Source organism: Diabrotica undecimpunctata, chromosome 3 (genome assembly GCF_040954645.1).
Source record: "Diabrotica undecimpunctata isolate CICGRU chromosome 3, icDiaUnde3, whole genome shotgun sequence".
Lineage (NCBI taxonomy): Eukaryota > Metazoa > Arthropoda > Insecta > Coleoptera > Chrysomelidae > Diabrotica > Diabrotica undecimpunctata.
The window spans coordinates 52843273-52856876 of record NC_092805.1 but is presented as its reverse complement, the minus strand read 5'-3'; the positions used below and the strand labels follow the sequence as shown (position 1 = coordinate 52856876).

Genomic DNA, 13604 nt, shown 5'->3' with positions numbered 1-13604 from the left:
GCATACAAGAAATAATTCTCAATATATATATATATATATATATATATATATATATATATATATAAATTATATAAGGTATACTTGTGCTACTACATAAGCTTTACAGCTTTTTTTGTTTTCATACCGATTTCATTTATTAATTTATTTACTTGATTCTATTTACCAAAAAAAAATCTTTATATTAGAAGCATTCTTTGCAACCATTTTGTTATAATCTAAAGCACAAAACACATTTTTAAACATACATGTTAACTTTCGCTCAATTTTTGGACTTTTTTATACTTATACTTCGAGATTTTTGTAAATACTCTTTATGTATTTTTTCTCCGAAAATTTTTCAGAATTTTGCTTCTTGCTTTTCGCTTAGTCCAGCCATTTCCTACTGAAATATTATTTCTTCGGACGTAATCAAAAATACGTTATTTTCAATTTTTTGTTTATTCTGAAAATAATAAATAATTTTTGTAATCAGAAATGCAAATATAGGGAAATAGTTGTTGTAGATCAGGTTGTAGGTTTACAATAATTGTTTCCTCTATACGTCACAGATATTCTATATTCAGAATAAAGCACAAAGTATTCTATATACAATCTAACTTCATAAACCCAGGTTTAGACAAAAATACCTATCATTCCATGAGTTAATTTATTCGTATAAAGATATCTGTTTAAACATTTTTTTTAATAAAAAAATGTTTATTAAATTCTTCATAAATATCTTACTTTACTTAATATGTTTGTGTCCATAAAAAAACCTGCTTGTTTTAAGTATATTTCAACTCCACTTTCATTTATAATGAAATTAGATTCGTTTGGAAAAATATAGTCCAAAACCAAAAGCTGTGTAGAAGATCTATATTTATCTATCCACACGATTTTATGCTAAAAAACAAGCAAATATTTAGGATTCGCCAATAAAAAATGACAGATATCTCAGAAATCTTTTTTTAAAGTTAGAAAATGTAGTATTTTGTGCGTTCTTCTGGTTATGAATATTCTTGATATAGCAAAAGTTCATTTGGGCTTTACACAAACACACGCTTACTGGTACCACTTCAACATGGTCTCGACAAACTGATAATATCGACTGTCTCTTCTAGCTGAGCTACAAACGGTTTGTAGAGGTTATCATGAGAAAATTGCCAAACTCGAAGGGGATAAATATGATTTAGAAGTTATCGAACGTATCAAAGCCCAGGAGGTACAAATTATACACGATACACAGGCCTTGTTGCGTTTTTCTTTCTTTTTCTTTTCAATTATTTAGGTCGCAATTAAGGAATGGCATTTTTTAAAATTGATAGTGGCAATATCAAACAATAATAACCTATTATTTACTGTATTTTGTCATTGAATATTTTTTTCATATATTTTATGAAATAAAACAAAATATTTTTTAAGTTTTACTAGACTTGGAACAAATCAGTTTATATATGTATATTAAACATTACAGAATATCATGGAAGGATCTATTTTCTATAAAATTAACTGAAATCTGACTAAATTAAATATTTCGATATTGTCGGTAGTGTCTAATTTACTAAAAATTATAATGTTTATGATTTTCTTTATCTCTTTACCAATATAAAAATTAACTGTCTTCATATGGATTGGACGTGACAAAGCATAGAGGTTATTATTTTTTGAATTACCACTGTTGTGAATTGCAATGTATATATTTTGCCAAGCTATTTATATTTAGGGCTGTTTCCGACGATAAAAAAATTACACCGATTCTTCTACACATGTGTACATATTTTCTTATTTCACATTACTCAAAAATAATTAAGAAACCTTTTTAATTGAAATTTTACTTTAAATTGAAACAAATAATAACATCTATTTTCTGTCCACGATTTATTGTTTATTATGTGCCTCTATTTTAAAAGAGTAAAACTGGACAAAGTCCAACAAAGTAGATGGTAGAACTTGGCTTTTATAACATAAATTTTTAATAACGTCACACAGAAATTTTTTGTAACAGGTATAATTTTACTTGTTTATGCCGGTTACAAAAATATCACACTTTCATCGGCCATTTTGTATTAAATTTAAGTTATATTTTGGTCTAATAATCACTAATCCCATTTAAATGTATTGTTTACCATCGAAAATATAATAAAGGAATATTAATAGTTGCAGCAACCAATTTTACCAATTTTATCTATTTTGAATATAGTTTGACTCTTTTTGTGTAACTAAGCACTTTTTCCTGACGTTACATACACACGGTTGACGTTTCAACCGTATGCATGGATTTCTCTTCGGTCTCCTGCGTGGACATAATTGCCGTTTTCACTAATGAACTTTTGGTTCATTAGTGTGCCCAGCCTGCATAGATTTATTTTCTTAAAATTACATAAAACTATCATGATGGACTTGATCATTAGGCTACCAGTGCAGCCTATTTAATCTCTCCGCGACCTAACACAGAGACACATGTACCACATCGACTACTACCTTGGATCATAGTATTGCCCGGCGGTCCAACCTGAATCTTCTTTTTATTTACAAGACGAACCAATGTTTTAAAGGCAAGGCTTTTTCAACCTTAACAACTTTCCACTGCGTTTTTTGTTTTTAAATGTTTTTTGGGATATTAAATTACTACTATAAAATCCTCAGCAAACACTTGGGAACAGTTTTGTAATTTCCAGCACCTCAAGTTTTTGGAAAGGAAGTTAGGTACGGGTTTGCTTCTTTGTAACTTGTGTTTGGAAATTCTTCTGTTCTTTTGTCCGCTTAGCAGCCTAGGACATATTAGGTCTCACTTAAGATGTAGTTGGAAGTTTCCATGATAACGTATGGTCCTAAAGTTTTGGGGAAAATTTCACCTGGTCTGATTGAGAAGCAAAATGCATTTAACAAAGACGACCATGGAATTGAAATGTCATCAGATAGTGACATTTAATAAACAAAGTAGAATATTTTGGTTTGTGCTCTGCAAAATGTCTTATAAAATTGATATTCGTCGAGGTGTTTATAATATGGTTGGGCGAATGTCAAAACGAGATATTGTTAATATTTATTGAGATCAAAACATAAGCAAATCGACAATTTATCGCACAATCAGAGAATGTGAAGAAGGGATACCATGTGTTAACTTGCGTAAAAGTGGCCGACAGCGGATTTTGAACCATATAAGAGAGGCAAGACTGATTGAAGCAGCTAAGAACAAAATTGGGGTCTCACAGCAAAAACTGGCCAGAAGATTTCATGTTGGAAAGACCACAGTATACAGGACCCTATCGAGTAACAATATTATCTACCGGAAAAGAAGGAAAGCTCCAAAATACACAGAGGATCAATTAGAGAGAATTCCGAGATGTTGCCGCGCGTTAAAGCGAGTGCATTTCGTCAACAAGTTGATCGTGATGGACGATGAAAAGTATTTTACTTTGTCCAACTCTGAGATGAAGGGTAACGATGAATTTTACACGAACGATTACGAAAATGTACCTGATCAAATAAAATTCAAAAGTAAGAAAAAATTTGAGGACAAAATTTTTGTATGGTGTGCAATTTCTGAGGCTGGCTTTATCTTACAGCCCTACATTGGTGGTGTTCGAGGCGAAGCCTTAAACGCAAATATTTATATTCAAAAATGTCTCTCTAAATTGCTTTAGTTTGTGAACACACATCATGCAAATGATCAAATAGTCTTTTGGCCAGATCTTGCTTCATGTCATTACGCGAGGATCACAAGGGACTGGTACGAAACTAACAACATTACCTTTGTACCGAAAGCAAACAATCCGCCCAACCTACCTCAGGCTCGTCCAATTGAAGAGTTCTGGGCAATATTAAGTCGGAAAGTCTATAATAACGGATGGGAAGCACAAAATCAGGAACAGTTAAGACGCCGCATATATACAAAAATTAGAGAAATTGACGCCGAGGTCGTCCAAAGGATGATGCAACGTGTCAGGGAATTATTAGGCAAATCGAAAATAATGGTCCCTTGTCTGTCATTTGAATTTTGATTTATAATAAGGATAGTTAAGTTAAATTGTTGAATAATTTAATAAAAATATAAGATTATTGTGGTCTTTATTGCTATTGTGGTCTAAGAGTTATATGCTTTTGAAATTTTTCCCAAAACTTTAGGACCATACGTTATGATAATTGTCAACATCATGCTATCTCATGTTTTTGAGATTTATTGTTTAAACTCTTAATAAGTATTTTCGAAATACTCAAATGCTTCGATGTCTTCTGGACGAATACTCGAGTCGTACTCAAATATTGGTTTTTTATTTAAAGCGTTCATTTTGAAAGTAATTTTATTAGTTTTTGGAACTTTCTTAAAGTCATGTGTTTAATATTTTTAATAGTTTGTCCATTACGGTCTTACGGGGATGAGAGAATCTTCTTCTTCGTGTTTCCCATCTTTAAGGACACTGGCAATCATCACGGTCCATTTTACTCTGTCTGCAACAGTTCTGAAGGGTTAGGTTAGGTTTAAATTTTTCAACCAAGACATACGTCGTCTCCGTAGTTTTTTGCCCATAATTCTCCTCAGCATTTTTCTCTTTCTATTGCCATGATTTGGTTAATTTAACGTTGTGTTTAAGTTATGTAGATTCTGGCTCTGTATTTGATAATTGGTCTTGTAAAAGATTTTTATGTGTGAAGAAAAGTAACATGGTTGGTGTTCCCACTAAATACTTTTATGAAGTTGGTTCTGTTTGTTACCCTGTTAAGGGTGTTTCTTAGCTCAATGTTCTCTGAAAATTCGACACCCAATACTAATGGTCTGAAATCGAGCCGTTCTCCATAAAGAATAATGTGTTTCACTTCTGGGTAGTAAGATCAGTTGAATGTTAGCTGGATTGAGGTTTACTCTCCAGTTGTTGCGCTACTTAACTATGGAGTCGAATTGTGCTTGTGCCTGTTCGAACACAGAGCGTTCTCTACAATGGCCCTGTGAAGGTTTTGCGAAATGAACGTCTGTGTCATCAGCTCTGGACTATATATCACATACATTCCAAATATTTTTGTTGTATGAAATATAACAAGATTTTGCATTAGTTCGACTCTTTTGTCATTAGTAGCAACTCTTTTGTCTATAGACTTGCAGGAATTCATACTCTTTTATTTAATTTCTGGACTGCAAATCACATGAATTCCAGATGTCTTTTGTATAAAATATCAAGATTTTGATTCAGTCCATTTTTAGTGTTTTTGAGTACATACCACCTTTTGCGATTGTATAAACATAACACAATTTAATAAACCGTAAATGGTTTTATAACAAGTAAAATTTTTGAGTAACGTTGAAATAAGAATAACAGGTATGAAGGTAAAATATCCGGGCCAAAAAAAGTGTAGTTCGTATCTATTTTTGCTGACTGCTGGTTCCGTTTCCGATTTCTAGGGACACTTAAGAAGATTTGCAAAGACTATTATGACCGCATGTATATATGTGAAGAACAGAAGTGGGATTTGGAACGTGAAGTTAGAAAACGGGATTGGGAGGTATCTTAACACTCACACCATCTGTTATAATTCCACTTGTTTTGTGCTTCATATCATACATTATATACATATTAAAAATAAAATGGTAGCTGTTGACGATTTGCTCAAAAATTCCCATAACATACAGTTATATATAAGAAAAATTTAAATGATCACAATCAAAATAGCTAATATACAAAAGCTGGCATCAGCTCAATTTTTCCACAATTATTATGCAGCCTTTCGTTGTTCTCTTCTTGCACTAAGTGTCTTTCCAGTAAATGTAAACAGTAAAAGCTCATTTCATTTATTTTGTTTAGTTTCCCAGTCTATTTAGTCTATTTGATCTAATATGCTAAGTCACTGCTAGTTACATCGATGTAGTATTTTACAATATTCCTGCTTGAGTCCATTATCTCTTAATCATGTTACTTTTTAATTTTACTACAACCTAATGTCTTTATTTTTATATAGCTTCGACAACGGTTTTCCACATTTAATCGCTTTTCTTTTTTAGATATTTTGTCTTTATGTACAACAGTATAACTGATTATCCTGTTCTCTGATATCTTCCTTTAACAGTAAGCTGCCAATTTCACATTATCATGTTCGATATTATTTTTATAGTATTTGGCCTAAAACACTTCCTATGTCAATATTAATATGTAGTATTAAATATATTGTTACACCTAGATTTTTGTTGCACACAGTTATTTGCATCCGAGTTCCAATTTTTGTTTGTTTCCATATTTTTTCTTTAGGTTAGGTTAGGTTAGGTTAGTTAGGTTATATCTACAGTTTTAATAGAACTCCTCTATCAATGGGCTATTTTTCCTATTACAATGAATATCAACAAAACTACGTTAATGAATAATATGTGTATAAATATGGAATGAACGTGAATCGTCAACCATGCAAAACATACCTATACATATTCACAATCCAACTGATTCTTATGTTGTGTATACTAAATATTATTTAATAGTAAATACATGAAGTGTTAAGCCGTAGTGTCCCTCTCCTGATCCATTTTGTCAGCTCTCAGCAGCCTCAGTTCTGACAATCATCACATGTCACAGTTCTATCAAAGTAAATGTCGAAAAAAAGCTTGCAAGTCAACCCCCACTATACCTGATGCTTGTGCTTCCCCGCAATGCTTTTCATCTGCTTCTCACTTTCTGTTGTTTAATATATATTTTTATGTAGGTGTAATTAATTTTGAAATAAAATCTGTATCACTAGATATGTCATTTAGTAACACTATTGGTTTGTATAATCAAGCAGTTATTGTATTGTATATTTAAATTTCTAACCTACAAAATGACATAAATAGTGTTTTTAAAGTATATAAAATATTTTTAAGGTGAAAAGTTCAAAAACAGCACAAATAAAAAAAAAGTAAAGAAGTTATTGCATTGCATATCTATTCGATAATTTATTAATGTGAAAAAAGCAATGCAAGTATTAAAACAGAATTTTTAAGATTACTTGAGGGCGAATTATTTCTATTTTTAAATATGTACATTAAGATAAAGGCTTAGGAGGGTAGTTTCATAAATATTAAAGTTGGTGCCTAAACCAGAAATCATTTTTTTTTCTTTTCTGAGGTGTTTTACTGATCTAGACGTCACTTCTAGATTTGAGACTTGATTCATAATATATATTATTATTTTATTTTGTCTTTCCCATTGTTTAATTCTATTGTAAGTTTTTTTAATCTTACAAATTATGTAACAAATACAAAATTGTGTATTAAATTATTAAGTAATGAAAACATTTTGAACTTTTCTCCAAGCAGAATACAAAAGCTAACACTACTAACTATAGTTTATATTAGTAAATAATGTAGAACTTAAGCAGCACTAAAAAAGCATAATGCTTACCCCCAGCAACTCTCCATGGGATACGGCATGGCCCTTCATGCTTTTTTCCTTTTTTTTTACCTTTTTTACAAGATTTATATTTTTAATTTGTTTGACCATTCCAAATCACCAAAAGTACCGGAAAAATATCGCAAGGAAAACGGAACCTGTCAGTTCAGAAGTGCCATGCTCTATCTACCCTGCTCTTCCTTTCTCGAAACGCAGATCAGTTTTTTACGAGCGAAAACCAGCCTGCAACGTGAACAGTTTTTTAAAGAAATGTCATTGATTCTAATTTAATATTTGACACAATTCACTACTAATAGAAAATAAGTCTTTGCCAACTAACTTTTTATTAAATCGATGGGAGTTTTGAATTTATAATAAAGTTTTTTCACAAAACTATCACAGGCAATTTCACGATAAATAACAAATATCAGTTTCAATATTCGCCCAAATACAAAATATACTAATTATATATATATATATTAGCAGAACTTTGGCAGAACTATTAAAAAACTAATATTTTGTTCTGTTTGATTGAGTAAATAGATCCTAAATATTTAAGAAGGATCATAAATCCGTATTCAAACTTTAGAACCGTTTCAGGTCTGGTTTTATTTTTGTATTTTTAAAGAACCTCCAAGTATTGAAGTTAATTTATTTTTTTAAAATGGTTTTTGGCGTTAAATACTTTTTCACTTATTTTGTGGTAAATTAAACGACATGGAATAATTTACGTTGAATATGTCACTTATCAGCTAAGTTGAATCATTAATAGAGAATATTATAAAAACATTTACATATAATAATAGTTATAAGGGATATATACATAATAACTCAATATATATGTCTCTATCTAAAGTCCTTTTTATATCCAAGTTCACATATAAACCGTCCCCTATGACTTCCATTGTTCTCTGTCCATTGCGATTTCCATCGACATTGGACTTGCAGTCTCTTTAAATCATCTGTCCACCTCATCTGTGGTCTTGCTTTGAGTCGTTTTGATTCCCAGATTGGTGTGCCAGGGTCTCCAGTACAGCACTTGTTTGTTCTATCTATCGTCCTTCGCTCTATCGCCGCTCTCTGGATCTTCTCTATATAAATAAGTCCCTTCCGATGGGACTTATTTTTATACACCATATCTTTACAACTTGAAAGTGTGCAAAGCTTACTTTTTGTTGGGTCGATTGTAACAATTATATATGAGCGATGATTATTATTAAACGTAAACTCGTGTAAGGAAATCGTTGGGTATAATTTTTCTAGGAGCGTCTACGATTCGTTCGTAACCTGCGTGTTTATTACGCTCGTTTCCAAAAACTTTACGGAGATCACGTTGCTCAAATCGGGATATCTATTGGGAATGGGTAAGGATATAGTTGATATAGAAGTGGCACATAAATTTTAATTGGTAGATAACAGGTAGCTAAATAAAAGGTAGATAGAAAAAAGAAAATAATTTGACATTAGGAAAAAAAGAAATATTAAATGCAGCTAAACTGCAAAAATTAGGATGCCAATAAGCCTTAACCTGAGACTTATAGAGAGACTCGAAATTATATCAATTATATTAGATCGACATTTCGTTCGAAGACAGGAAAAACACGTCAGAAAATATTAGAGAATAATCAATAAAAAACTATAAGAATCTACATATTTACATATAAACTAAAAGAAAAATTATATCTTCAATAAAATATTTCGAATAAGTTATGTCGTCTTTAAAATAATATTATTCAACTTAATTAAAAGAAGATCATAAAAAAGCAATAAACCTCAAAAAAACGCATTTATTAGTCGTTATTAAATATAGACATAATATAATATCATCAATGAACTTATCTAAATAAAGTATGGTCACACTATTAGTTGAAAGAACGGGTGATTCTTAAAGAAACAAATGAGTCATTATTTAAAATTTTAAAGTTGAAAAGGAGACCTCAATTTTTTGGTTTTACCAAAAGCTTTTGGTTCATACCTAATACAGTAGACTCCCTCTATAACGAGAACTGAAATGACAGACTAATTACCTCGTTATAAGCCGATCTTGTTATATCAGACAATAATAATACTGTGCATACATATAAATCTGTAGTTTTCTAAACCATTAACTTCCTATAGTGAAGCCATTCGGAGCAATATAAGATGCTAATACATATTGTTTGAATGGCGTTTTTGAAAAAAAGTTATTTACTTTTATTGTCAATGAAATATATTAAAACATAAAAGAGTTGTTTACTTTTATTATCAATGATATACGTTAAAACAAAAAATCTGTACTTATATTTGTTTCCAACTACATAATGTATAAAGCGTATTTTCAAGGATAACATAAACTATTGCTTCTGCAATTTTAAGAACTCTGTCATTTTTAACTGCTTTAAATGGTCCAGTATCATTCTATCATATTTTCTAAAGATGTGAAACAGTTGTATTTATTCATTGCAAAGAAGTTTATTGCGGGCTGCAGTTAAGTTTATTGAGGGGCTGTTTGAAAAGGTATTTATTTATAGCCACGACCCGACCAAAAACGTAAAAAACACGTTTTTGAATCTTATTCTCTCTCTATTGTTCTGAAGCTATTTTCTTGTGGCATTTTAAATTAATTTATATTTTAATTTTATGTATTTTAACCTTTAATTGTGGCTTATTTCCATTTAAATATAAATTATTCTCTCTCGTTATAACCAAATTTGCCTCGCTATAGACGGTTATAGTTCAATAGAAATTTCACGGGACATCTAATGTATCTCGTTATAAGCGAAACCTCGTAATAACCGTGTTCGTTATAGAGGGAGTATACTGTACTATAGTACAAAAAAGGGATATTTATAAATCCTATCGTTAAATTTTACACCGAATATAGTAATTAATAGGACTCTGTAACTCTCGAAAGAAATAAGTTTGATATAAATTTATTTATATACATACATCTTTGATTTAATGATATATAAAAAACTATATGTAATTATTATTAAAAATATTCCTTAACTAAATATAAAACCAAAACAATAGTCAATAACGCATAAACACTCACTTTAACAGTTCAATGGCATTCGAAGAAAGTGTCCCCTGACAGCCAAAAACAGGAACGAGGTTTGTCTGAAACAAATGTATCGAAAAGGGATGAGGATTGATGCTCTCACAATCTCTTCATACCTCGTTGTCGTCAATAGCCAGATGGTAGCTAAAGGGCGGAAAGAAATTATTTCTTAATATTGGGATTATTTGAATAAATAAAAGTTGATATTTCTTAGCACAAAAATGTTAGTTTCACTACAATTAAACAACTAATATTTATAACGTCACAATGAATTTCGATGGAAGACTAAAAGCTGACTGACCGAAGATAAGTCGTATTATTTCCTTTTTAACTTGGGGAAAAGCTAAATAAATTTTAAAAGGGGTGTAGAGTTGTGTTCAAAGTGGAGGTTTGTTTCCATAAGAAAATTTACAATTTTTATCTTAATTGTGCCAGAACTAATTAAATCTTGAGAGAGATTATGGGTAGGATTAACAATTGAGTATTATAGTTTAATAAGGGAATGTGCACGTATTTATGGGAAAGAATAAATATTCTAACCCAGACACAATTTATTATAGGGGATGCTGAAAATGCTGTCTTCGCAGACGCAGGCAGGACTATAAAAAACTCTATACGATATATTCTAATACTGAACCGTCAAAGGTTTTAAATTTTAAATTTAATTTAATTGTCTTTAAATAAAGACAATTGAACTTTTACAATGATTCATCGTGGTAAATCGGATGTACAATTATCGATCAGCAATCAACGTGACATTTTTATTTCGTATTATGTTTTTTTCGTATTATGCAACAGACGGTTTCTCGTGAAATAAAATTTTCCATTTAATTTGGTATAAAAAGATCTGTACTCCTTAGAATATTTTTACAATAGCTATCGGAAAAGCAGCATTATACCATCCGTAAATGTAACAAGCTAGTTTTTTATAGGTAAAAATGGACAAATAATTAATTTGACACACGATATTTTTAATTTAAAAACTACTTTCATTAAATTTACATTAACAAAATCAAATAGTAGAGTTTAATCTGTTATGTTTCTCTATGTTTCTCTAATTAATATTTAAAATAAACCGTAATGATTCAACTCAGCTCTAGATTAGTAGACATCATAGGAAGGGCAATAAGATGGACATAAATAAAATATTAATAATATAATTTATAAAAGAAAAATTTTTAGTTACTGAAAGATTATTTACTAAAAAACTTATTTATAAAAAAATATTTTTTAATGGAATCAATCAATATAATTTTCAGAAACTAAATTTTTTCTTAAGAAGTATTATCCAAATGGACAGCACATATTGGATGGTAGCTCTCTGTATATTAGCTTATAGAACAACCCAACAACTGGACGAAACCAGCCAGAGGTTTGTCTTAGTTTAGATCCTGGTTCCCGATCAACGCATCCCGTTTTGAAGGAAGGAGGCGAATTTTTGTAGCTCCTTAGACCGATTTTACATTTTTGAGAGAAATAGTAATATTTTTGATGTTTCTCCACCTGTATATTGTGTATATTTTTGTAGAAGCAGTACGATTATATTTTCCCCTGTGTATTGTCGAATCCTACAATGACTTATACAATCCTTGGGCCTTTTCTGAAAAAGAGGCTTCCTATGTTTCACTATAAGAATGTATTTAAAACATGTTTTAATACAAACTATTAGCAATACTACAAATATAACGAATATTATGTTTGTTTAAGATAATAAATACGAAAATAATTTGAAAAACTGGTAGTCTAACAAAACAGTATGAGGGTCAGATAAACTTTATCTTAATAGGACGACATCCTCAAAGATCAAGATAAATTGCAATTGTAAATTATTAACAAAGTATTCTTTGACAATAATAGCATTCGGTTTATTCAGCTTGACTCTCTGCAGTTAATTTTTTGTTATCTATTTCTGGCCTTCCACACTTTATATTCCTCTTATTGATTTTATTCATCTACTCAGGTAAGGCATTACTTGTCCCTTGCACTTATTAGTTATGAGATATTTGTATAAAACCCTGTCATTTCATTAAACTTCTTCGTTAAGTCTGGTATTTTAAATGAAAGCAAGCAACTTTCATCTCCAAAAATTGCTAATGCCCCAATTTTGATAAATAGGTTATTTTCTCTGTGACGTTTCTTCCGTCTGTTTGGATTCCTCTTTGATCTTATACATGAAAGTCGAGGTCGTATGCTTTGGTTTATTGGATTCATAGCCTGCGTAGATTTTTTCCATCTGTATTCTATAATGTACAAATCCATAAGTCGACTTTTTTTACATTTTTTACATATATATTTAGAGTAATTATCAATTAACTACAGACCAACTTTAATATTTAAATTAATCTATGTAAATCTAGGTAATCTATTTAAATCTATTTTGTTATTTGTTTCATTGCTTCTACTGTACCTACTTTTCTTCTGTGTATCTTATCACAGATGTGCCAGAAGTAGATTAGATTAGATTAAGAGAGGTGGCCTTTCGGCCTATTCCACTGCGTCCTTTTCAGATCTATTGTGGTCCTCTAGTCCTAGATAACATTCTCTAGCCTGACCCTTTTTATAAAGTCTAGTAGCTTCGAGACTGTACCTTCCATGTAGCTATTTGCCGGTAGATTTTCTTCTCCTAATGCAAAGAACCGCACATTTGCCAGACTGTCACACTGACATAAAATGTGCTCTGCTGTTTCTTCTTCGAGGTGACAGAATCTGCACAGGTCATTATCTGATAATCCCATCAACTTCAAGTGCCTATTCAGCTTACAGTGCCCTGTTAGAAGACCTACTATGACCTTGACTGTTTTCCTGTCTTTGCTTATTAGGTCTGCCGTAAATTTTGGCGAATGTTCTGTAATGAACTGTTTCGCCTGTCTTTGTCCTGGTGAATTTCTCCACCATTCCAGAGATTTGTGAGTTACCCACTTCCTTGTAGCCGTTCTTGTTACTGACTATGCAACGCTGCAGAAGGGTTTCGGTCCAATGAATGGCTTTAATGAGCCTTGTTTGGCCATTTCATCTACTTTTTCATTGCCCTTATGACCCTCATGCCCCGGTACCCAGGCTACCGTAACCTTGCTACGGTCTCCTACTAGTTTATTTAGGGCACACACGCAATCCCATACTAGCTTAGAATTGACCTCTACAGAATTGAGTGCCTTAAGCGCTGCCTGACTATCTGTGAAGATGGCAACTGAACAGAACGTTCTTTCCTGCCTTTCTATTTCTTCCACGCAGTGATG

At 31.2% G+C, this 13604-nt stretch overlaps 1 protein-coding gene across 14 annotated transcripts in view; it reads left to right on the top strand.

Annotated features, from left to right (window-relative positions):
* The window catches only part of wupA (troponin wings up A), a 43911-nt gene that overhangs the window by 16595 nt on the left and 13712 nt on the right, over positions 1 to 13604 (top strand). For 4 of the 14 annotated variants that reach the window (XM_072525918.1, XM_072525912.1, XM_072525923.1 and 1 more), the window contains one exon: positions 5378 to 5478. The exons of 7 other annotated variants lie outside the window; for them this stretch is intronic. In XM_072525918.1, the coding sequence (XP_072382019.1) occupies positions 5378 to 5478 (101 nt within the window). Of the gene's footprint in view, positions 1 to 1100; positions 1202 to 5377; positions 5479 to 13604 lie in introns of all 14 variants that reach the window. 3 more of the 14 variants (XM_072525921.1, XM_072525915.1, XM_072525925.1) reach the window with 1 other exon arrangement.